Here is a 25,326-nt window from a genome sequence, read left to right as displayed (position 1 = left end):
ACAACTAATAACCCAATCAATGATTCTGCCTACTTCGAAATGCAATGTAATACATCATCGCACATTTTGAATACATACAAGAAACAGGAGACGAACAAGCGAATCCATTCTACCACGCCACACCAATTGCTATCCAACCTAAAACCCAACCCAAACCCCACAAATCCAAATCCATCACTTAGCCCCCGCCGCTTTCGCCGCTTTCGCCGCCTCAGCCAACTTCGCCTTCTTCGCATTCCTCTCCGCCTTCTTCGCATCCTCAGCCCTCTTCTTCCTCTTCTGTCCCTCCTTCCACCTTGCATCATAAATATGCCACATTTCCGTCGCCCCGGCTTTTGCCGCTTCCGCAAGTCTCTTCGCCGCAATCGCCTTCCACTCATCGGTGCCCTCCTCCGGCTCAGGTGTCTTGTCCACTTCATCCGCCCAGCCCAATCTCTCGAGCAACTCGACCAACTCGCGTCGGTTGAGCTTGAGTCCAAACGGCGCTTCGATTTCTTCGAGGAAATCAGTACTGATGCGTCCGCGATTACCTTCGTAGTCGCGCACGAGACACATGGTCTCGTCGTCTTTGAAGTGGCCATAGACGAGCACGATTTCGCCCGTGTCGAAAGGAGGTTGTTTTAAGGGGGTTTGGGGTGTATATTTTACTGGTTCCTGGGGTTCGAGGACGCGGAAGAGAGGAAGTTGGACGGAATCGATACGCTGCTGCGCTTCGCGTTGGTAGAAATCAGGGGCTTGGGCTCCTTTTTTTAATTCGAGACGGTTGATTCGTTGAATTATTTCGGATCGTTTTCCTTTGGTGGGAAGACCGCGTCGTCGGGCTTCCCATTGGAGGTCTAGACGACTCATTCCTCTGGGATTGAATGGTAAGCGATGATTATCGCGGAATTGTTCATTGGCCCATATTTGAACGGGCAGTGAGCCATCGATTCCCCATGGAAAAGGTAATTGTTGTAGATTTCTATATTTGACACGGCCTTGATCGAGTCCATATCCTTCGAGCCGTGTTACTAGGGGCTGATGATTTTGTATATCATAAACTGGTTCGCCTAGATCAAGAAGAAATTCTCCCCAGCGAGGAGCGAAATCTCCGACCCAAACTTTATCGGCAGAAAGTCCTTGGGGTCGACCATCTATTGTTAATTCTGGGTAGGGAAGCCCTCGTTTATCGGTTGGGGGAACGAAGCGGTAGACGCAGAAGTCGAGGTTGCGCCATGGTCGCTCGAGATATTGTCGAGCTGCGGCGCGTTCGGCCCTTTCTTCGCTAGTCAAAATGCCGGCCATGGCTGCTAGAGGGTCGGAGTATGTAAGTATATGCTGGCCTTGGGTAGGGATATGATTAGAGTTTCATGAGATTAGAATGGGAATCTCAGTGAAGTTTCCTGGGTGTCAAGGTTCCAACAGGAAAATTAGAGATGGAAACTCGAGATAGGGTTTGGAACTTACTGTACAATGGTCTAAAATATTTTCGATCCTCAAAGGGGATAAAGAATGGCTGTTGGTAAACAAGCGACACGAACTTTCTCCTTTCATGTTATGTTTAAGATGAATTTGAATGACGGATCCGGAAGGCGAACAAAGACTTATTCGAATAGCGCCAAATCGAAGCGAATTTATCGAGTTGAATTTCAGGAGATCTTTATTCCTCCGTGTTTTTGTCACTTCAGTATTTCGAGGTTAGGGCTTATATTGTGGAAGTTGATTAGAAAGAAATATAATGACAAAGATAAAGTGATCACGAGGAGAACGAAAATTGCTGAAGAAGCTCTTGTCATATCCTTGATAGGTCAAGCAATTGATCAGAGAAGAGAAGTTCATTTAGGAAAAGACCACTGGAACAAACTCACACATCACTTACATAGCTATGAGAATTCTTCACTTCCAAACTAAGGGTAGCTTTCTCATTTTGGCTACACAGGCTCTTCATAACATCAAATGATATGGATTACTTCCAGAAGTGAAAGAGCTCTCAGTCCTGAAGTGTCCTCTACCCAGGGTTTGCGCTCCAGTCTCGCATTGTTTCTGAGCCCATCTCACTTCCATAGAGTTCTACTACGCCATCCTAGACCAATCCTCTCATACGTTTTTTTTTTCATTTAGGAAGCGTTTTCGGTATTGAAACTGGAGCAAGTGATTTCACTTGATTAACGTCGAGCAGAAATGCCACTATATTTCCCTTCTCGCATTCGCCATCTATGTATTCATCGATGCCTTATGAGAATTCATATAGGCCTGCACAAATTCCCAATCATATAGGCACTCGCCATGTCTAGTGTGGTGCTCATGGTGAAATAGTAGAGCCTGTCATCGTAATACACCCACTTAGAGACGAATCAAAGGATGATATGTCCAACATAAAGCAGTGCCTGGGATTCGACAGCCTGGTTTTAGATGCATTCTAATTGTGATAAGAAGAGAAAAGAATAAGACAAGTGTCGAGCAAGAGGGCTTGTATGAGAATGCAGAATTTCTCATGAGACAACAGACATTTTACCTAGCTGCTGTTGATAATAGGAAATGAAGCATAGCACCTTTAGAGTGCAGACATATTGGATGGCTTATATGTGTAGCTGTTGCAAAGTAAGACCAATATTTCCTCGAAAAATAATCAATAAAAAGCTTCCAAGTAGTTTATATGACTTTCAATGGAAATTCCTGATTGTTCGATTTGATGTCAATATTCAAAAGAGTACGAAGTTTAGGTGCATTTTTGGTTTGTTCACATGAAGAATGCAATTGTGATAAAATATTCACTTTCCTTACCAAAAACACACCTTGCACATAGAGAGTGACCTGCCGAGTGTTCTTAGGTGCACACCTTACAAAATACTAGAAACAGTCACATTTCTCGTACTGTTTTTGATCCCTGTACATTATCCCTGCAAATTTATTCTCTATCAGACAAAAAAAAGTTGACGAGAAAACGAAATATACTTGAATATTCTACACAATCACCCACAATGCCTCCCCTACGGTCCAAAAGTCTGCCAATGGTAGCGCAAGACCAAAAAAGGATGCGCGAACAATTCTTCAAGAGAGTGAGGAGAGTGCCAGTGACAATGAGAGTGTGAACATGATGGATAAGGATTCCTCTGAAGAAGAGTTAGACAGACTTGTTTTGGGAGATGGTGCAGGATTCACGGCTCAATTGGGTCAAGATATGGATTTCAAATCAGAAGAAGAAGAAGAAGAAGAAGAAGAAAAGGATCAAGATGAGGAACAAGAGGATATTGGAATTGAGGGTGTTGACGATGCAGATGTACAACTCCGCCGCTCAATTATAGAGAACAATCACTAACTCTTTCTCTATAGCTATTTTTCCTTGACTCCGGACCATCCACAGTGCCTCAAGATGCATTGATACCACGCCCACAACCTGAAGACGAAGAAGGAGGAGATGCGCTGGCCTGGGAAGATAGCGACGATGATCGATTGAATGTATCTCTAGCTGGAAATTCTCGATTAAGAAAACTTAGAGTCAATGAAGGAGAAGATATAGTTAGTGGAAGAGAGTACACACGGCGACTACGAATGCAATTTGAGCGCCTCAATCCTGTTCCAGAGTGGGCGCAATCTTCTAGGCCGGCAAAACGACGTCGCAGGTCATCTGCAGCCTCCAACTCTTCGATGTCTTCGGAAGATATGGACGTTGATGATTCCGACCTTTCTACATTACCTCTCGCAAGACTTCTTCAAGACGCCGGAGCTCTTACAAAAGAAGCACCTGCAACCTCAAAAAGACCAAAACTCAGACCTGAAGTTCTCGATATTCAAAGAACGAGGGATATACCCAAAACTCAACCATCAGCTGTCACTTCTCTTTCCTTCCATCCAGAATACCCAGTCATACTTTCTTCAGGGCCATCATCGACTTTATATCTACATCACTATGCGCCTACAGCCCATCCACATCCGCATCCACAACTTACTAGCATTCACGTTAAGAAAACCCCGATTGCTACATCCGCATTCCTTCATCCTTCCGGAGATAAAATCATTTTCGCTGGTCGACGCCGTTATTTCCATATCTGGGATCTTCCTTCCGGAGAAATAAACAAGGTTACGCGCATTTATGGGCATAAGGATGATCAAAAGACTATGGAAAGATTCAAGCTCAGCCCTTGTGGCCGATATATGGGACTGATTGGTTCATCGAAGAAGGGAGGCGGTCTTATAAATATTCTTGATGCAACCACAACACAATGGATAGCATCAGCAAGAATTGAAGGCAAAAATGGAGTTGCCGATTTCGCCTGGTGGAGAACTGGAGAAGGATTGACAGTTGTAGGAAAGGGTGGAGAAGTAGGAGAATGGAGTATGGAAACTGGATCTTTTGTCGCTCGTTGGAATGATGATGGTTCCATTGGTGCTACTGTCCTCACACTCGGTGGACCAAATGGACCCAAACAACTCGGTGGGGATCGATGGGTAGTGATTGGATCTCAAAGTGGTGTGGTCAATATTTACGATCGCAAGAATTTCATCTCAGGAAACGATATTAAAATACCCGAGAGACCGGAGCCAAATAGACGACTTTTGCAATTAACGACACCCACAAGTCATTTGCAAATTAGTCCTGATGGACAATTGTTGGTTTTTAGTAGTAGGTGGAAGAAGGACGCTTTGAGACTGGTACATCTACCTAGTTGTACAGTATATAAGAATTGGCCAACATCGAATACGCCATTGGGAAGAATTTCATCCGTGGCATTTGGTAGTGGAAGCGATGTTTTAGCAGTTGGTAATGAAGCTGGAAAGATTAAGTTGTGGGAAATTAGAAGTTAGTGGTATAGATTTAATGAATGATTATAGTGTCGGATTTGACATACTTTTGTTGAAAAAAGGAGAAAACAATGTATTTGATTGGCAGTGAGGAATTCACAAAACTATGTAGGTCAAGCTTGATCCAATTTTTTTCAACGTTGAGATCAGTCATATCATCCTATCTATTCAAGCTCCGGAATTCATAAAAGTAAGATCTTCACATATCCACAACCCTTTCAATTACCCTCTGTTATCTATTTCACGTATTTCATCCCTACTCTTCACAATCTCCCCTCCCTTCGTCGCCCCATCTATCTCCTCTTAAAAAGCAATCCCCTAACCGGCCCCCCTTTCTTCGCCTCACTCAATGCATAAAACTTTTTTTCCCTAATCGTATACGCGAGAAGCTCTTTTTGACTCGAGAAAATTTTCACCGGGATGCCGGTCTCATAGTGTTCCAATAGTTGACAGATATTGACGTGGACGTTAGAGAGTGCCTAGAGGGATAGATGGATGTGTTAGTAAGGGGAGATTTGAGATTTGAGATGTGAGATTGATGACAGGGATGAGTGAGGAGTGAGTGAAAAGCGAGGGACGAAGTAAAGAAATCCAGTGAATGATAACTATCACAAACCCCCCGAGACTCCAATCTCCAGCCTACAACCCCCCCTCTTCCACCCCATCTCTTCTCCTTCCAAACAACGCACAAGAACAACACTCAAACCCACCTTTCTACACGCATTAATACTCCTCAAATGCCGCGCTCCAGGAATCTTCACATCCGCGCACAATTGTTGCCAATTTCGGAGATCGCTTACGTTTCCGAAGTATCTATCAAAGTCTCCTGCGATATGGGGGTGACGGGGAGGCATTTTGTGGTTCGTGGGAGAGAAGCTGGTGGATGCGAGCGCACGCGGTGGACAGGGGAGAGAGGTGGGTCTGTGTGGGATGGGATGAGGAGTGACGAGGTAGAGTAGATGTTTATGGTTGGATATTTATTTTATGGTGGGAAATTCAAAGCATGGGATGAGTAGGATGAATGAGATGAATGGGATGGTTGGGAATCTTTGAGTATGTCTTTATGCATGGTTGTATCTTTGATAGGAGTGCATGCAATTTGGTGCCGGGAGTAGAGTATGTAATGATGCAACAGTGTAGAATCAGAAAGGAGTGGAAAGGTGCAGGTAGAAGGCTTCACGGAGAAAAGGAAACGATAAAGAGCACCAGAACAAGGGAGGAAGGAAAAAGAAAAGAGAGATCAAGGTAGGAAAAGTAAAAGCAAACGAGAATATCAGAAGAACATGCAAAAATGCTTGTATATGCGTTGTGTATGCAGCTATCCACACTCCAGGCCATTACTATCCCGCCCAAACGCAATATGATGAACGCGATACAAATCCCATGCCAATACGCTATAACTATCCCAGCCAGCCATACTATCCCAAACCCTGATATCCCAACTGTAAAATCAAATTCCCTAATGTCATTCATTTGCTCATAAAATCATCCTTGCGTAACATTTCAGAAAATGACGCCTCGAGAACCTAATTAGATCTGTTCCTAGCGTCCAAAAATATGCGCCAACAGAACTCTAGCAGGACCACCTTCCTTAGCCTTATGCTTTGGATAAATCTTGCCAGTGTTCAGTGTATATGTAGCAAGTTTACGTTCGCTTTGGTATCTCTTGACTGGTTTACCTTCAGCTTTGGCGTCGAGGAAATCAAAGATATTAACCCAGACTTTTCCTAGAGCCTATAGACCACAGATATTAGCATCATAACGAGATCATAGGAGAATTTGTAGTATTTACCTTGCGACACTTAGTAATACTAGTGGGTATCTCTTCCAAGCCAACATCGACGCAAAGTCTTTGCCAGTTTGCAAGCTCAGTTTCATTTCCGAAATAATCTTCCCACAAGCCGACTACAGTCTTCTTCTTGGTTTTGGCAGTCTTTGCCTCGACAGAAGCATCCTTCATCACTTCTTTCTTTGGTGGCTCTGGTTCGGCATGTTCTTCAGAAGCTTGATCCTCTTTGAGTCTTTTAATCAACTCACTTGCCGCAGCATGATCATCGAGATCACCCCATTTAAAACCATGACCTATCATGAAATCTTTCATGTCGTTCCATCCCGCGTCTTTGAACCATTTGTAGTTGGATATTTCAACCTGGGCTTGCTCTTCCTCCTGAGCTTGTCGAGCCTTGCGTCTCTTCTTCCGCTCCTTCTCCTTTCTGTTCTTTGCGGCTTTTTGAAGGATCTTCTCTGACTCGGAATCGTTTGTATCTTTGTCGGAAACAGCAATGTTCTGGGGGGAATCGGTGATATTGCTGACAGCGATATCTGCGGGAACAGGGTTCTTGCCCGAAGAACGATTTCGACTTCTACCCTTCTTCTTTTTATTTGTAGAGATATCCTTGTCTGCCTCTTGCTCCAGCTGATCAGCTTTATCTTGCACAAGATTGACATTTTGAAGTCCTATGATCACATCGTGGAGATGGTTTGGATCCGCAGCATGAGGTGAGGTTGAGGGTCCACAGTTAGACTCAGTTTCGGGTGGTGTGTAAACGGGAGCTCCATCGTCGTTGCTAGAGTCGTCGGAAACACTTCGAGGTGGGTTCTGAATGGGGTTCTTCGATTTTTTGGCCATTGTGATAGAGTCCTAGCAAGATTTGGACGGATGTGAAGGTTGTAATCACGAATGATGGATAGTGAGTGATAGCACTGTGGTGGGGTGGGAGGGGTGCAGGTAAGCAAGTTAATATAACTATCTGGTAGTGCACTGTACTGTAGCAATGTGGAATACCGAAACCTTGATATACCTTATTCACATATTATATTTGAATAGCACAATTGATGATGATTTATATGGTGAAGGATGCACCATATGAATGAAGTGAAGTGAAGTGGCTTTGCAGTGATCGATCAATCAATCAATCAATCAATTGGAGGCTATGGTGTGGTTGGTTTGATACGCATGGTTCATGAGAGATTGGAGTGGGTATAGGTAATTATTATTATGGGGTATGGGGTCACTTTTAGGGTCCGCTGAAATGGTACTAGTCTCCACCTTTTTATTACTCAGCCTTGCGCTACTGTAACATTGCAATACTCAATGCGTTCAATTGCTGGAGTTTCTTCAGTTCCTTCAATCAATACCTTCACCAGGTATCTTCTCCGACCCCGGTGCGACCATAGGCAGATTTTGTATCTTTCCATCTTCACCTGTTATTCTTCTGCTCTTACCACATGATGAGGTGGCCGTTCAGGTGAACATGGTACACACAAGGCTTTCGTGTTGGATACAATGGACCCTTGGTACCATCAATAGGGCTTCTCGATGATCGTGTCAAGCCTACCAGGAATCTACGCGTGTTCCCGAAGCATTGGACCATATAATCTGCCTTGCTATCATCCAGAAGGTATTTCAGCCTTGGATAGATACACTGGACTCAGCTCCGGCAAGAAAGGCTTCTCGACAACGTCATTAACAGTGAAGTCCACACGAAATATAGCTATTCCAATCTCCTTGTTCGAATATGTTGGATTTCTGCCTGCTGCAGCATTTCAGCGGCAAGGACAACATGATTTCAATATTGTTCTGCTGTTGGTTGGCAATGTAACCTGCAATGTTCCGACCCGCTTTGCCAGAGAAAGCAATGCTTCTCGCAAAGCATCACCCTCTCAAATGCATCTTCACATAGGATCGGTTGAACTATTTATTGCGAGTGTAATAGCAATTCAAATCATCTTTGTGGGAATGCCGTGAGATTATATTTCAGATCAAACCAATTCTTCGGATCCGGCTGATGATAATTGATTCATCACACAATCAATACAGTAAGGTACCAACAGCTGATAAACGTAAGCCAGAATTTTTTATCCGGGTGTATTCGGATCCGAAGGTTGGACAATGATGTCAAGGGCAACATTTGTCTGAGATGTTGTGTAAATAGCTGCCCGATGAGATGTCCATGGGCGCTTTTCTTTGCATGTTCAGTAATTTGCAACGGTTTTCAGATAATTTCTTTCCTGACGAATTCTTGATTTTCTTTCAAATACAATCAATCTTCTTCAAGACTCACTCACTATTCACCAATCACTTCATTTGAGCGGCACCAACAGTAGAGAGAGATGTGTCAAAGCAGAGTTTTGATCAAACACTGAAAGTGAGAAGAACATTTGCGCGAATCGCTCCCACCTATGATTCGCACCACCAAACCCCATCAATTCCAGGCACTATTTTGAATTTATCAAGGATATTGCGGCCGGTTGAGCGCACCATCATTTCGATTATTAATACATAGAAAAGTCTCGTTCAATTATTACAAATGTTGGAAGCTCAAGAGCGAGGACACACGCGAATGGTTGGATCTGAGGAAACGTTGTATGGTTCCAATACATCACATACTCACTCTGTAGAAAGAGTTCCTACTGGCAGCACTCATAAGAGTCATGTTAGCAGCCACAAGTTTGAAGATCCGTCAAATCTCTCAGACATAGCTCTTGTTAATTATCCAAAAGCACGTATTCTGACTCCCCAGTTTCCTTCAAGACTAACTGAATATAGGCGGATGCTGAATTAAATGATGTCCCCGCACACACTAAACCCAATGATGCACTGGCACCAGAAACCGATTTATATGCAGGCATTGTTGGTTGGGATGGCCAGGACGACCCAAATAACCCTCAAAACTTCCCTCCAAGCCGAAAATGGCTTCTTCTCGGACTAATATCAAGCATCACTGTTGTCAGTCCTCTAGCATCTTCTATGGTCGCTCCTGGTGTGCCCTATATCGAAGAGACATTCAAAAACCATAATGAAACACTCAGTACATTTACTGTTACAGTCTTTCTTCTAGGCATTGTCTTCGGACCTCTTTTCTTATCACCATTATCAGAGATTTATGGAAGACGACCTGTACTATGTGCATCCAATATCGTCTTTTGTCTCTTTCAAATAGGATGTGCTCTTGCTCCGAATCTTACCGCACTCATAATATTTCGTTTCTTTGCGGGCATTGGCGGTTCCGGATGTTTGGCACTCGGTGGTGGTGTGATAGCCGATCTCTTTCGACGCGAGCAACGTGGAGCGGCTTCAGCAGCTTACACAATTGGGCCTTTGTTTGGACCTGTAATAGGACCTATCTGCGGAGGATTCATAGCGGAAAGAGTTGGCTGGCATTGGATTTTCTGGGCTATATTCTGTGCTGGCACAGTAACAACAATTGGCATTGAAATATTCAATCGCGAGACCTATCCTCCTGTTTTAATCCGAAGAAAAACGCAAAAACTTCGGTTAGAGCTTAATCGTCCAGATCTATTATCCTGCTATGATTTAGGAGGTGATCCTAGTACCAGAACAGTTCTTCTCAATGGCCTTCTTCGACCACTCAAGATGTTATTCATGTCACCAATCGTTTTCATACTTTCGATATACATCTGTTTTGCATACAGCTTACTGTACTTATTGTTCACTACAATCACTCCAGTATTTCAAGAACAATACGGATGGAGTGTAGGACTTTGTGGTCTTGCATATATTGGTATCGGCATTGGATTCTTCTCAGGTCTAGCTCTCGTGACGAAAATCTCTGACAAGACAGTCATACGTATGACCGCGGCAAACAACGGTATCTTCGAGCCGGAAATGCGTTTACCAGCTTGCCTTTTCTTTTCATTATTCATTCCCATCACCTTTTTTTGGTACGGATGGTCAGCCGAAAAACACGCCCATTGGATCGTACCAGTCATCGGATTGATTCCCTTCGGATTCGGTATGATGGGGGTTTTCATTCCTATCCAGACATATATTATTGATAGCTTCCCTCTTTTTGCAGCTAGTGCGACAGCCGCTATGACTGCTAGTAGGAGTCTTTTTGGTGCTTTGTTACCGTTGGCTGCGCCAAGTATTTATGCAAAATTAGGACTAGGATGGGGAAATACTATGCTGGGATTCATAGCTGTAGCGATGATTCCCGCAACAGGTTTGATTTATAAGTATGGAGGTCAGATAAGAAAGAGATATCCACTTGATCTATGAGGAATGAGAGTTTCTGGTTCGGTTACGGCATTAGGGTATATGGCTGAATAGATAGATTGAGGAGTTGGGAGTCGGGCAGGGACGGCATTTGTACCTATATGTGTATTATGGTTGACATCGAAAACGAAAAGATAGATGATATTCAATGAGTTATGGTTTACACTTTGTTATTTCGAGGGAGATGTTTCTAATTTTTTACTGCGCAGTATGTTCAAGACATGTGTTCTTTGGCTATCGATGCTCCGAGCGGAGTGTATTGACTGTGGAACTTGGTATGATCTCAATAAAGGTCAAAAAGGAGCGGTTTATAAATCACAATATACAGGATGATATCATCTCATGTTTAGAAAAAGTTCTCTATTGCAAGAAATGTGGAGTTTCATTTCAATGAACAATGTGACGCTTTAAACGAACGTGAGTCCCTACTACCACAGTATCTTTCTGTGTCGATGTTCTCCGAAACTTATTCCACATTCCTCCTTCACATCCAAAGATTCTAACATCGGCGCCCAACCCCATCAATCCATAGCTGCAGTCATATCTCCGAACTCAATCTCCCATGCACCCGTGTCCAGAAAGCAGACCAGCAGAACGGGAAACGTCGTAGTACGACCCAAGAGGAAATTCCTAATTCTTCTTCACATCCGTGTTTCCGCTCCCGTTCTTGATGCTACTCATCGGTGGCGAAGCATTGTAAGAACAAGAGCTTACGCAATGTTTTCGTTGACAATCCACATACTTGCTGAAGGTTTCGATTTGGACCGCTCTATCAAATCGCTTGATGACTTTTCTGGCTGTGGTCCTCTCACACCTATGTGTATTTTAGCGCGGGGAACTGGACCTTGAGAAAGTGGTACTTATATGATGATGGTTTGGTGTCTGGATTTGATTTGATTTGATGAGAAGTGCGAATTGTTGAGTAACGATGTTGTAGATGCTTAGCGTGGTATAGGTAATGATAGTGTTACTGATGCTGTGGATGATGCAGGAGTAAAATTTGAGGACAGGTGAGTGTGATGGCTTCTTACATACTAAAGTCCCTCTTTGAATATGAAAATTGTGGTTTCATGAAGCTGCAAGCGAACTAAGATACTTACAGTGTGCATACGCCTCCAGAATCTTTGAAGTTATTGATTTTCACATTTATTGGTTAGATTTCACAGCCCTGCATGCAATATCCTCATTGTGGGAAGAAGACTAATAGCAATAAGTCCAAATTTCTGCCCAACCTATATCCTTTCCTTTCTTCATCCCATCAGATAAATCGAGATTGACTTCAACCACTTCACGAATTTTTTTTGAAACATTAAATCGGTGCTTATATACCTCTTCTCTTTGTCTATATCTAAGACATAGCTCTGAGGCGCAGAACATAAGGCAGCTGTGCTCAAACACCATCGTATGTATACCTTTGTGTACAGACAGACCTGTATGGAATTCTAAGACCTCAACAATACTCTTTCCGTTCCTCAGGAAGGAATGATCTTTTCTAGCTTATGATCCTCTTGGAGTTGAATTTAATGGTTGGGTTTTATTCGTGAAACAACACCGACTTCATCCGGAATGGGTTGTTCCTGTAATGTAAAGGGGCAAGCTATTATTGCTTCTTAAAAGGCTTCTGATTTTTGTTCCTTGAATATAATTTATCTTGAGTGTCTTGAGTGTGACGTGGAAACAGACTAGAATCTCACGCACTTCAGGCGAAAGAATCGTCACCGAGAGGAAATTGAGGAAGGCTCGGGCTAGAAACTATGCAGCTGCAGTCTGGAATTTAAGCGATAAGATTTAAATGCGGGATTTGGGAAGATGTCAGCCAAAAGACGACCTTTGAAAATGTACTTGTGTGTCGTAGAGGCACCTGGAAATATCAAAGGTAGGAAAAAGCGTGATAATAAAGCGTTGGATGAGTTTGAGAAATTGTTGTGAGTAAAGATGATCGGAGGAACACTCGGTTCGAACAAAGTTCAGAGATATTGTCATTAAGAAGAAACCCTTCCATGCTTACACAGCTAAGACAAGATATGTAATTAGAGGTCGTAGATTGGTTTACACTGCACCAGCTCTAGTTGCGTGGTCAGGCAGCTTCTACTTTTACTCTTTCTTGTCGACATCCTTAGCAATTTACAATGGTAGTGGCCATATACACGCCATGATAATCGGTTGAGTTTAGTCATTTAAAAGGGATTAGAGGCTTGTAGCAATTGGGTGAATTTTGCCAACACTATTAGACAGTGAGTAGACTAATATCCCATGTTATTGGGATGAGACATACATCTAATCACATAACTTTCTAGTAGCACTAAATCCACTACTCTAATTATTCACCCTATTTCAACGATGCGTGTTCTTCGTTTCATTTCCACAAGTTCAGGTGCCTTTGGCACGTCATATAAATACCCTTTTCAACATACAACGTTTGTCAAAAGCACGTAATCAACCTCGACTAAGGTTAATGGCTTGTCTGCTCGTCCCCATCATAGAGTACATTCATGGCACGAAAAAAGATGGTTCAATTCCCATTCTATCTATCTGGCGAATAACTTAAAAACAAGACGACGAGAGATTTGGAGGTAAGATAACCATATAAATTGATAGCAACAACAAATCATCGTCCCGTAACCTATGACAACCATAAAGATTTCACCTCTTACTTACATCACACCAAGTTTTCAGATCAAGATGTCTAGTATTATACAGCATCAACTTAACCGGAACTCTCCCATAGCAATGTTGTCTGTGCATGAAGTCGACCTCTAATGTCAGGAATTCGGTTTGTGTGCTCGATTCAAGGGAGCCTCTCGGCGGAGGCCTTAGATAAATCTCCAAAAAAAGTTCGCAGGGCGGGAAACTGAATGGGCAAGAAGAAGTAAGTGAATGAGTGTCTGATGATTTCGAACCAATCAATTGTGTCAATGTCTCTTCCAGATCCTACGGTTTTCCTATTCTGATTTTAACCTCTCCAGTTCTTTTATTTTCGAGTTATATAAACAATTCTCTCTTCATAGTCTGTCACATCTTGACCAGATTGTGAAACCCGGAGGTTGGACGATGATAGTTCGTAGCAGGAAAGTTACCTTAATTGTTACTATTAGCCCAGCATTAACGCTCAATACTGCAAGACTTCCTGATATTTTTACTTTTGAATTGTTGATGGAGCTGGAGAATTGTCTGAAAGTTCGGCGATTGACAATAGAAAGTCGAATAACAACAGCAATTACTAGCTGTTATTATCTCATAACTCCCATATTCCCAACTTTCGGAAACGACAACAATGATAGATTCCTACTCCAATGCCTAGGTAATCACTCGATTATCTATCCATTATTCTACGTATCCAAAACACTTAAGCGACTACAACTCATATCAAAAATCTATTAACAAAGTCAAAGACACCCCCTTGCCCACTGTGACATCGGCCATGGAAACTCTTGTCTTTGTGAGATCTAGTCCGGAGAAGCATTTATATAACCTTTCGAAGGAGCTAGTAATCACATGATCATCTCGTGGACACTGGAAGCGGAAGTAATTGAGGGAAGGTAATAATGAGTGAATAAATCACCTGCTTGGAAACCTTTCTGCTATATAAAGACTATCCGCTCACAACTTGCACCAAAGATCAGTAGCAGAGCTACCGAGGACTAGATCTACCAGCTGATGAAATTGTTTATCTCATAGGAGTAAAAGCCTGGATGCTGTGAACTAAGTGTGAGCTGCGATTTCATTCAGGAAGACGTCAAGCTAAGTGAATATAAGCAGATATGTGAAGTAAACAGGAACATCAAAAACTTTACTGTCCCTCCTTCTCTTTCCTCTCATGGTCCCCACTCCCAAAACAGCGAAATCTATCACTCGCATTATCAATTTCATATTACCACATCTCAAGCCCATTCTATGTTTAGATGTACTGGCTTTAACCATTGTATCTCCTGATATTTGAAGTTAGCAACATTAACTGCCTGTGGATCGAAACATATAGACTTGTTAACTATATCACTGCCCAAAGAAACAGGATGCTAAATTTCGGCCTTGAATCTTTTACCTCCAGTCTCATGGGAAAATCACCAAAACAAGCCATCTCGTTAAAGACATGGAGATGATGTTGGTATTTACTGGGTGCAACAATTCAGAGAAAATAATAAGAAGACAAGGTATATAAAGCAGTCAAACTAGAAAAAGGCTGATAAGGAAAAGTGATGAGTGAATGAATACATACGCAGACTGTGAGATTCTATAATAAGTATACTAAATTACTTATTAATATCTTACTAATTAAGTTATATATGTATTAATAATATAAGTATAATATGATTTATATTATATTATTATATTATAGTAACGTAACGTATGGGGAACTCGGACATATGGGGAACTCGGACACTTTTAGCCCATCACCAACTTGAAACCGCAATAACTTTTATTATGCATACCCAATCACCTTCTACATCTGCTCAAATTGAAGAGAAGCTTCAAAAGGCTATAATTTCACTTCAATTGAAAGAATTTAAATCAATTAGAAAGGCTGCAGAGCATTTTGAAGTCCCTAAGTCTACCCTAGCTGATAGGCTGGCTGGGAAGAAAACACGTTCCCAAACCCACGAAATGGCTCAAATTCTTTCAAACGCAGAAGAAAATACTCTTGTACGATGGATTTCACGACTTACCATCACTGGATTCCCTGCTACACCTATGTTGGTGAAGGAAATGGCCGACGAAATTCGTCTTCGACGCGTTCGGGGTCGCGTCATCTCGAAATCCTACCTCGACAGAAATTCCACCTATAGGCCACGAATGGATCTATAGATTCCAAAAACGACATCCAGAACTTAAAACATGCTATTCACGTCAATTAGAGTCTAATCGGGCTAAAGAAGCAACTCCGGAGAATATTCAGGCTTGGTTTGACGCGTTTCGCACGCGTCTCATTGAGCGAAAGTATGAATTAGATGATATGTATAATATGGATGAAACCGGATTTGGAGTTGGAAGTACTCAAAGTACGCGCATTATAGTCGATTCTACTCAGAAATCGAATTGGAAAGTTACAGCTGGCAAGCAAGAATGGATAACTGCATTTGAATGTGTCAATGCAGCTGGAAATGCTCTATCACCTATGGTCATTTTCAAGGCTCAGAATACGAATTCTGCATGGATTCCAAAGGACACACCTCAAAGCTGGCAGTTCTCTACTAGTACAAATGGATGGACCTCAAATAGCCATGGATTAGAATGGTGAAAAAGGGTTTTCGAACCAGAATCCAAGAAAGTGTCAGGTGACCGACCTCGACTTTTGATCATGGATGGCCATTCAAGCCATATTACAGGTAGCTTTATTGCTTTCTGTATAGATAATGATATTGATTTACTTATATTACCTCCTCATTGCTCTCACTTGCTTCAGCCACTTGATATTGCGGTGTATGGGCCAATGAAACGATATCATGCTTTAGAGGTCGATCGATATTCTCGAGCTGGTGTAAAGCGAATCCAAAGAGCTGAATGGGTAGAACTCTTTCAAAATATTAGAAAAAAAGCATTGAATTCTTCTAATATTAAAGCTGGCTGGAGAGGAGCTGGTTTAGTACCTTTTGCCCCACGAAAAGTACTCGATTCATTACCATTTAACTCCTCCCAGCAACCTTCTACTCCACAAATGAGAACCACCAATCAAGACCTAGACTTGTCTATACTCAGGAGTTCTCCTCCAGATGGAACAGAACTAAGGCAAGCAAATCAGATCTTTAATACAGCTCTAGCAAGCAGTGGTTCTCCTGCATCGCCAACTCGTCGATATGCCAAGAGAATGACTAGGCTTGTAGAATCTCAAAATGCTGAGATAGCCCTACTTCGGAAACAGCTCTCTGATGCTCAGGAGGTAATTGAGACTCGAAAGAAAAGAACTAAAGGCAAAAGAGTCAAATTACAAGGTCAATTTGTCTTTAGTACTAAGGAAGTATTGAAAATGGTACGTGAGGCGGAGGAAAAACCGAAGGAGAAAAAGCCACGAGGACGGCCACGCAAACGCCCAATTGAAGAATCAGAAGAAGAGATTGAAGAAGAAGAGCTAGAGAATAGTTCAAGTGATTCGGAATTGGAATTGGAGGATTGTGTGGCTCGTAGAACAAGATCGCGTGTAGAATAATTGAAAAAGTGTCCGAGTTCCCCATATGTCCGAGTTCCCCATACGTTACGTTATAGCTATACCTTTTATTAAATTGATTTATAATGAAATAGAATAAAATAGAATTATATAAAAGATTATTAATAAATTAACTAAATTAATTGATTGTATTTTTCTTTTATTATATAAAATGATTCTATAAGATTCGATTTAAATCAATTTTATTTATAAGTATAGAAACTATTAGAATTTCATTATAAATTATATAAATCTAGAATATTCTTTAAAGAAAATCTAAGAAAAAGTAAGTAAATTCAATTCAATTAAACTCTCTTTTATAATTTGTCTTCAATTCAACTCTTATATTATATTCAATTCATTCTTCAAGCTAAAGTGACTAAGTCTTTCACTATTACTAGAATATTATTATTATTATATTCTGGAAAATTACCTCCAACACAGACTTTGACTTTTATGGCATAATTCACATACCAAGTAGTCTTTGCCTCCACCTCCTCCCCCCCCGGCTTTCTACTTCCTGATTTAGAGATGTGTGATCATCTCATCGAGTAGTATATATCCTAAGCCTTCGAGAATTGAGCAGTAAAAGAACACATAGCGCGAAGAGGTGTGCGAATTGAGAAGACTTCGAGTATACATCGAAACCCAAATCATAGATGGATCATGGTGTGGCGTTTAGAATCGATCATTCTTATAATCGTGAATTGCAAGTAGAGTAATCCAGATGCAACTGATTAAATCAAATTGAGAATGGAAGGATAGTATATAGAATAAACGACAAAAAGCATATATCTGAATAGTGACAGTAATACTTAGATACCGTTAACATCTCTTCCTCTCTTTTTATTCCCAATATCCATCCCCAATCGTAGCTTATTGATTCTTCCACTAAAGAAATATTGATGCTAGCTCCAGCTATAGGAGATACAGATAAGCATGCACATCCATTCGGGAGACGGCACACTCCATGTGAGAACTCAGCACAGTTTGTGCGTTGAGTGTCTTGAAGTATTGGAGAGATACATACAGAATTTATATACCCCCCCCTCCCTCCATAAACTCTGCTGCAATTTGGAATGTGGAGGTTACACTGAGTATCAATAAAGAGGGAATCATGAACTCACATTGAACACACCAACTCTCAATCAAAGCATCTCAAAAACGAAAAAGTGAATCATCAACATCCATCCTCTCTTGACTTCATTTCCCTACTCTTTTCATCCCTAATTCAGTAACTGCTCCAAACTTGACTACCGTTCGGATATAAAAGCCTCCTTTCAATCCCTCAAAGGGGTTCAACAGATTCATGTTACACTCTAATGAGAATGGTTACAGGTTTCTGATCACGTCGTCATCCTCAAAGAGTAATACTCCTCTCATTAGAATTTGATTGATACTACTCTTCAGAAGTCCAGATATCAATACCAAAGTCTCGAGGGAAGACTAAATATACATGACGAGGCAGGATGGGAATTGATGGACGATAATCGCCAGCAAAACTTAAAATCTCAAGTCACCAACCAAAGAAAGAGGAAACAACAACAACTATGATGGAATCCAAACTATACAACTTAGTCAATCACTTCCGCTACGCTGACGCATATATCTATCGATTGAAAAAGCCAATACAACCCCATTCAGAAATTTCTCAGAGACAGAGGCCCCGCCATCATCTGCTTGATCCAAGCTATGTGCATTGTACCGCATCAAAATCAAACCCCCGGTCTCTTTTATACCCCCTCCACCCCATACAACAAGAACTAACCATAGACTCTCATAGAATCCTCGAGTGCATTGAAAGGAGTGCATGACCCAGCGACACAAGTGAATACATCCATACATAGGGGAACCATACGAATAAAGGAGTTACCTCTGTTTCTCAATCACTCTCTTGCACCCATATCTCCTATCTTAGACTTACTTAACTTACCTATCCATGGATCACTTCATCCCCGCACTTGAAATGTTCTGTTGACATCAAGCCGAAATCCAACTAGTATATCTAATCAACATCCATCTATATAACCATCCCATCCCCCTATCATCTCAGCCCATCCAAATCGAAAGACTTTTAAAAAAAAAACCCCCCTCGAGGTTCTCATACGCCAACTACTTAACTTGGTATAAATACTGACTTGTCTATCCATCCATCCATTTATCTATTTATCTATCCATTCATTCATCTATCTATTCTACCATCAAACCCAGACAATCGCAAGAATGACAAGAGTAACAAGAATAGACATTCACATTGCCATCACCCTTACACAATCCAGAAAAGAGAAATTCAAGACTAAATGTAATAAGATTAGATGAAATGAAATGAGATATATAAAGAATAATAGAAAGAACAACACTTATCTATTGACTTACCTACCTATCTAGAGATTTCGAATAACAAGATAGATAAGTAAATGGTCATGAATGTAGGTATCAGGATAATTCTGATTCCATCCAAGGCCAACTCAATACATTTCATTTCGCTGTATTATAACCTATCTCATCTCAACCATCTCAACCCATCTCAACTCATCTCATCTCAACCTATCACATCACATCTCAACCTATCTCAACCCATTACATTCCATTCATTCAATAAATCCCCTCCCCCCTTCAAATCAATAATAAAACCATTCTTCTCCCCTTAGCTCTCTTTTCCATTTCCCCCTTCCCAGTAATTCATCACTATCACCATCACTATCACCATCACCATCACCACCCCCACATTCATCCCACGTACCTACTCTGAACCCACATCCTCCATCTTCCTCTCCACTTCCGCTCCCCATTCCCTCTTCCACTCTTCCACTCTTCCACCACACCAACAAACCCCATCACCCCTCTTCACTCTCAACACTCGACTATCGATCCTTATTCTAACCCCCCTTCTAAGAAAAATCTCTCAAACCCAGCCCCCCCTTCCCTCTCCTCAATAAACTATCAAACACCATTAAACACCAAAATAAACATATATCATATACCTATAAAACACGTAAGTCCAGATACATGTAGGACTACAGACACTAGGAATGGATGGAAATGAAAGGGTCATTACCTAGCTAGGTAGATGAAGGCATTTCTGTGAGTGAGTGAACATATACATAGGAACATACTCATGTATACACAGGAAAGAAGGATCAATAATCAAGGATAAATAAAAGCAAAGTCATTACTTACCGTATCTACCAATAAATAAATCCCAAAAACAAGTGATTTAAGCACAACTACCTAGCCACTCAATGGCATCAACTGTACCCCTCATATAAACATTTCATACCTCACAAGCAATCCATCAAAAACCCCAAAATGTAAAATTTTAACTTGTTTTTTTCATTTCATATCTTAAGTATCATCTCTCAACACGGTTTCTTTTTTCAAGAATACTTATGAGGAATAAGTAAAGCAGTAAGTAAGTAGAAAGTAGTAGTCTCATCAGCATGTGACAAAACTCTACATCCATTTGGGGTTGCAAATACGTCTCTCCACCATTTTCCTTCTCCTTATTCCTAGTACTCCAAACACTTATACAGTTAAACAAATAAAAGTAAGTTTCTGTCGACCCCAACAAAAGTAGCAGAAAGCCCAGCTACTATATCATCTTCCAACCCATCAACTGTATTACGAGAAAAAAGGTATCAGTTTTTTTCATCCCCTGTTCATCCACTTATTCCACACCCTGTTTTCTGAGAGCCCCTTATGTCAATCATTATCTCTTAACAATCCATCTGTATTTCTTTTTAGAAGCAACGAGAAAAAGCAAACAAGCTTAACATTGCGAATACACAAATAATTGTCAAACGTATCATTAGAAAGGAGTAAAGCTCAAGATCCAGACGCAAACGATTTGTTGATTGATGGGAAATATTAAAGGAGTTTTAGTGAATATCGGTCTATGGTGAAAATAGTCGAAGGAATTGAACGCAAATCGAATATTTCGAATCCATGGAAGCGAGGTGCATGTGCATGTGTATGCTGTTGTATGTACGATTTGAAAAAAATTCCAGAGTTGGAAAACTTTGAGTTGATGTAGAGAGTATTGAAACATTCTTTAGCCGATGACAAGACTAGAAGTTTGCTTCTTTGCAAAAAAGGAAATTTGATAACGTCATCGTGTTTCGGCCATTTATGGGTCGTTCTCATGGTAAAAAAAAAAAAGGTTCGTGTAAAGAATGTTGTGGTCCGGGATTCCTGATCCAAGAAAGGTTTGTTTTTCGCTGAATCGACTCGAAGATCGATATTAAAAAGGACTCGCTGATAACTCAAAAAGTATGTCGAATGCATTGTTTAGGTTAGAGACCTAGACAATGAGAGTGTGTGTGGCAAGCAAGACACAAGAACTCTTTAGATGCACGCCAATACGCCAGAGCAAATTTGTTTGATATAGAAAAACTTTCCGTAAAACCTTTCGAAGATGAAAAACGGACGACTGAAGGAAGACTCATCCGAGAAATTAGAAAATCGGTGAGTGATTGTAGAAAAAAAAAACAGGTCAGGGTATCTAGACGACCTGTTGTAATGAGTGTCGGAATCTGTTCCGAACTTGGAAATACCAAAAAAAAACTCCGAGTGAAAGAATGCAATGCCATGCTAAACGCCAAATCAGATGCAAAGGTATTATTTAGTATGAGACTTGTCTTCGTGGAGTACCTCGGTCGTAAAATATAGGAGAGCTCATCATAGGGGAGCTCGTCATTTCTGTCGTTAACATATTGCCACTCGATTTTGATCGACTGGGTGCAGTAGGGCTATCATCAATTTGTCCGTGTTGGCCAATGGCATAAGTGTGTGCTCTGCTGAGCTTGGTTCTATTTTGTCGAAGTCTTCCCATTTCTCGCTCACATGTGTAAGCATGTTCCTTAGCATCCATTTCAACGTAATTCTGGGGAAAGCAACGGCCTTGATGTTCTGTAAAGAAAGCACTGTAACCACCATCCAGGATATACACTTCAGGGTAAGAAAGCTTTGGGTATTGTTCGACGTTAGTAGTACGATCTTGTTGTCGTACGTGACGAGCCATTATGGGTGCTCGATGTGCGGAGTATTCGCAATGAAAAATTAGGAGGGTTTTGCCAGGGATATTTTCTTCAAACAATTGACTGGTCAATAATTCTTTGTCATTATAGTTGACAGCACCATCGATATGTCCACCCTCGTATTCATATTCGAATCTGCAGTCAACAATCATTCGTTGGTCATATTCATCATCGTATTTCCCATCAAGAATTTCTAACAAGGTCTCCTTGGCAATTCTAGGAATGCTATCCGGTTGACCTTCTTGGAAAAAGTGTGGTAAGATTGGTTGGTGTATTTCATCAATATCCATGACGGTTTCCAAGTTGCTCGACGTGTTTCCCTTTTCTTTGACAATATCTTGTGGACTTTCGAACATGCTGAGGGATCGTCGAAATTGTTTCCTAGGCCGAACTAACGGATTGGAAGTTCTGCGGGAGTGGCTACCAATGGGTGATCCATTGACAACTCTGCTTGACACACTTGAGAATGGTCTGCTCAATCGGGGTGGTGGTGCCATGATTCCAGCCGAAGGACGTTCAGGACGTTCTCGTGGTGGTGATTCCATGAAACATTCGCCCAGAGACATTGATGTAGAGGTAGACAACTTGCTGCTTCCAGCACCGAAGCGGAAGGGAGGCAATTGACTGTCGGCGTTTTGTCGAGGGAGGGTACTCGTCGAGAAACCCTTGGTACGTGAGAGGGATGGTCGTAGTAACCCATTTTTGCGTCTCCTGTAGCTTCTATTAGTACGGCCATCATTGGAATGTGTAATTTGCACTTACTCAGCACCTAAAGGTTTTGGGGCGTCCAATAGACTAGAACGAATTGGAGAAGACCCCATAGCTGTATCTTCCACTGGTGTACCTACTGGTGTAGGTGAAGCCATCTCAATTTGCGCAGAGAAATATGGTTGCTTATGTGGAAGAGGGGAAATATCCATCCTTTCGTTCAATGGACCCGGTGAAGAGGAAGGTAAAGGAGGAGTAGTAGCACAATCTATATCTTGTTAACATCTCCTGTCATATCTTCCTGCAGATCAACTCTTACCCCTACCATCCAATGACCCAAAAAGATTCGATGTGAAGAGAGATCGACGAGGAGTTGGTAATTGAGGGCTGTAAATAATTGATGTCAGTAAAAGATACACACAATGAAGAGTTTGGAATTGAATGTACCTCATGTCAATGTGAAAATTTTGAGATAGATCTGCCGCCAAGCTTGCTGTAGGTGAAGAACCACGGACAGGTTTGACCAAGAAGTAATCCGCTTTGGCAGAATGCTTCATGCTCAAATCCCGAAAGTCGAAAGCACCTGGACCGAAAGAATTTGCAGTGACGTTTGACATGTGTGCGTGTGGGTGGGAGGCATACATATCATTTCTAGCCCAAGCTGGCATGAATGATGAAGGCTGCATTGCAGCTATGGGTGAAGACTCCATTATGAGCGGGATGTGAGATTAAGAGGTGAATTGACTACTCGAAATTATACTATCAATTGAATTGATTCAACCAAAGTCCACTGCAGGGAAGATCCGTTGATGTAATTATGAGTTGTAGTATAAATGTAGAGTGTTCCGAGGTCAGATTGACGGCAAACAATCAAATGGGGAGGAGATTCCCAAATGTCGTTGCTATACAACCTGTGAACAATGGTAGAATGCTGCAGGTTCACGAGGAGCTGTAGAGATTGAAAAGGTTGTCCGACGGGAATTACTGGAATGCTTGGTGCATCGAAACCTATCGGGTGGATTGTATCGCCTTTTGGTATGTTCTTTTCGGTCGGTGATTGAATTTGGTGGCATAGACCGGTTTATTACTCGAGTGTCGGGTCGTGATTAAGGTCGAGAGATCGATTTGTCGGAAGAAAAGGTCTAATGGTAGGTTCGAAGGATGGTCGGCCCTGGTCGATGATATATCTCACATATAAAAGAAAGGCTGGTGTGGGGGAGTTGACCTGTTCTATTTTTCTTGTTCCCTTGGTATGTTTGATACCACGGCGGAATTATTGCAAGGGATCTTTGGCTTGGTGGCGTCCAGTTGAAGAAGACAAACCAAAGGGGACCAAAGAGAAAGGAAGGGAAGGGAAGGGTCGACGGTCGAAAGTTAAAAGGGTTAGTAGTCGTGATAGTAAGAGAAGAAGAGGAATTGAGAAGTGCGAATTGGTTGAAGATAAATGAATTCGAATTAACTAAGGGTTTATCCAAGCAAACAAGAAAATCGGGATTTAGTGGTATGAATTGGTGTCGCCAGTGGAGTTCATTTTCTCATTACAATTATATTCCTTGGATGGTCCTGTCGCTCTGGTGTTGTCAGGGAGATTAAACAAAAATGAATATATTTCGTTTGCGAGGTAGCTAGGTAGCTAGTTAGACGAGACGAGGTGAGGGGATACCAAGAAAGGTACGTACAATGTCTAAATGCCTAGGTCGGTTCTCTCCTTTGCTGTCTCTCATCCCCTCTCACTATATTTTCTTCTCTTATTATAGACAAACTATAACCAAAAGAATACTAGACTTGCTGTCTCTTAACCTATCTTGATTGGGTTCTTTTCTCTTCATTACCTATGCGTGCTACACCTGCTATGCGTGCTATGCGTGCTATGCTTGCTAACTTTACTATCCTAATCCTAACCTTAACCCTCTAATTATTTCTGATATCGTGATCCTCACATGAAGTACTAGGGACGTGGGTAAAAAGGTACCTAGCAGGTAGCTTTGGTGGGTTCAAAAGTATCCAGGTCGAACCACTCTCGAACGAATCGCACGGTAGAATTGGCCTCTCTCTTGCTAGGACATGCCCCATGGAGGCCAAAAATCTACAATATTACGAATATGGTTAATGCCCACCTGGATTTTGCTTTGTCTCCTGGCTGCGGGGATCTGCTTTGTGAACTGGGCAGCAAAGGGTTGGAACTCGTACATGATAGAAGGGAAGAGGAATATTTAATTGTTACTTCTTAGAGCTAGACCAACCATCATCCACAGCAACCAACTAAAACATAGCTACTCACCTAGTCAGCTTCTAGCCTTGCTGATGGGTCTACGCCAACTTACTTGGTACCTTGCTTTTGATGGGGATCCATGAATCCATCGGTTCTAAGAATCCTTACCTAGTTCGCAGAAAGACAAAAGCGAATAGCACCAGAGGACAATGAGTTAGGACCCCCAGAGGTGGATGGATGGGCTGTTGTCGTGCGGCGAAGGAGCGGAAAGTATCAAGCATGATGGATTGGTTCATCAAATACGCTCCATCCGTACGGTTGCTGAGTGAGAAATAGACATCAACATGGGTTAGTTTATGCTCTGCAGGTGACCTTGAGTGATATGCAGCTAGGTATTTCATACGGATCAATTGTACAAAGAAGGTTATGA

General features: G+C 41.7%; 7 protein-coding genes across 7 annotated transcripts; 3 read left to right on the top strand and 4 right to left on the bottom strand.

The window, feature by feature from the left end:
* Nucleotides 1-174: 174 nt before the first annotated feature.
* Nucleotides 175-1,284, bottom strand: EAF01_007673 (uncharacterized protein; the record flags this gene model as incomplete). Its single annotated transcript, XM_038915929.1, has 1 exon — nt 175-1,284. The coding sequence occupies one exon, from the start codon at nt 1,282-1,284 to the stop codon at nt 175-177; it is 1,110 nt and encodes a 369-aa protein (XP_038768400.1).
* Nucleotides 1,285-3,073: 1,789 nt separating this feature from the next.
* EAF01_007672 (uncharacterized protein) lies at nt 3,074-4,825 on the top strand (the record flags this gene model as incomplete). Its single annotated transcript, XM_038915928.1, has 2 exons — nt 3,074-3,259; nt 3,313-4,825. 2 exons carry the CDS (start codon nt 3,074-3,076, stop codon nt 4,783-4,785), a joined length of 1,659 nt encoding a protein of 552 aa, XP_038768399.1. The 3' UTR covers nt 4,786-4,825.
* Nucleotides 4,826-5,075: 250 nt separating this feature from the next.
* Nucleotides 5,076-5,636, bottom strand: EAF01_007671 (uncharacterized protein; the record flags this gene model as incomplete). Its single annotated transcript, XM_038915927.1, has 2 exons — nt 5,076-5,261; nt 5,472-5,636. The coding sequence occupies 2 exons, from the start codon at nt 5,634-5,636 to the stop codon at nt 5,076-5,078; spliced, it is 351 nt and encodes a 116-aa protein (XP_038768398.1).
* A 688-nt stretch (nt 5,637-6,324) lies between these two features.
* EAF01_007670 (uncharacterized protein) lies at nt 6,325-7,411 on the bottom strand (the record flags this gene model as incomplete). The annotated part of the gene is made up of 2 exons (XM_038915926.1): nt 6,325-6,516; nt 6,575-7,411. The coding sequence occupies 2 exons, from the start codon at nt 7,409-7,411 to the stop codon at nt 6,325-6,327; spliced, it is 1,029 nt and encodes a 342-aa protein (XP_038768397.1).
* A 690-nt stretch (nt 7,412-8,101) lies between these two features.
* On the top strand, nt 8,102-8,678 carry EAF01_007669 (uncharacterized protein; the record flags this gene model as incomplete). Its single annotated transcript, XM_038915925.1, has 2 exons — nt 8,102-8,526; nt 8,603-8,678. 2 exons carry the CDS (start codon nt 8,102-8,104, stop codon nt 8,676-8,678), a joined length of 501 nt encoding a protein of 166 aa, XP_038768396.1.
* A 414-nt stretch (nt 8,679-9,092) lies between these two features.
* EAF01_007668 (uncharacterized protein) lies at nt 9,093-10,804 on the top strand (the record flags this gene model as incomplete). The annotated part of the gene is made up of 2 exons (XM_038915924.1): nt 9,093-9,284; nt 9,332-10,804. 2 exons carry the CDS (start codon nt 9,093-9,095, stop codon nt 10,802-10,804), a joined length of 1,665 nt encoding a protein of 554 aa, XP_038768395.1.
* A 10,757-nt stretch (nt 10,805-21,561) lies between these two features.
* EAF01_007667 (uncharacterized protein) lies at nt 21,562-23,394 on the bottom strand (the record flags this gene model as incomplete). The annotated part of the gene is made up of 4 exons (XM_038915923.1): nt 21,562-22,687; nt 22,739-22,952; nt 23,004-23,071; nt 23,132-23,394. The coding sequence occupies 4 exons, from the start codon at nt 23,392-23,394 to the stop codon at nt 21,562-21,564; spliced, it is 1,671 nt and encodes a 556-aa protein (XP_038768394.1).
* Between the last annotated feature and the right edge of the window lie 1,932 nt (nt 23,395-25,326).

Source organism: Botrytis porri (assembly GCF_014898465.1).
Source record: "Botrytis porri strain MUCL 3234 chromosome Unknown BPOR_010, whole genome shotgun sequence".
Taxonomy (NCBI): Eukaryota; Fungi; Ascomycota; class Leotiomycetes; order Helotiales; family Sclerotiniaceae; genus Botrytis; species Botrytis porri.
This window is presented reverse-complemented; position numbering and strand designations above follow the sequence as displayed.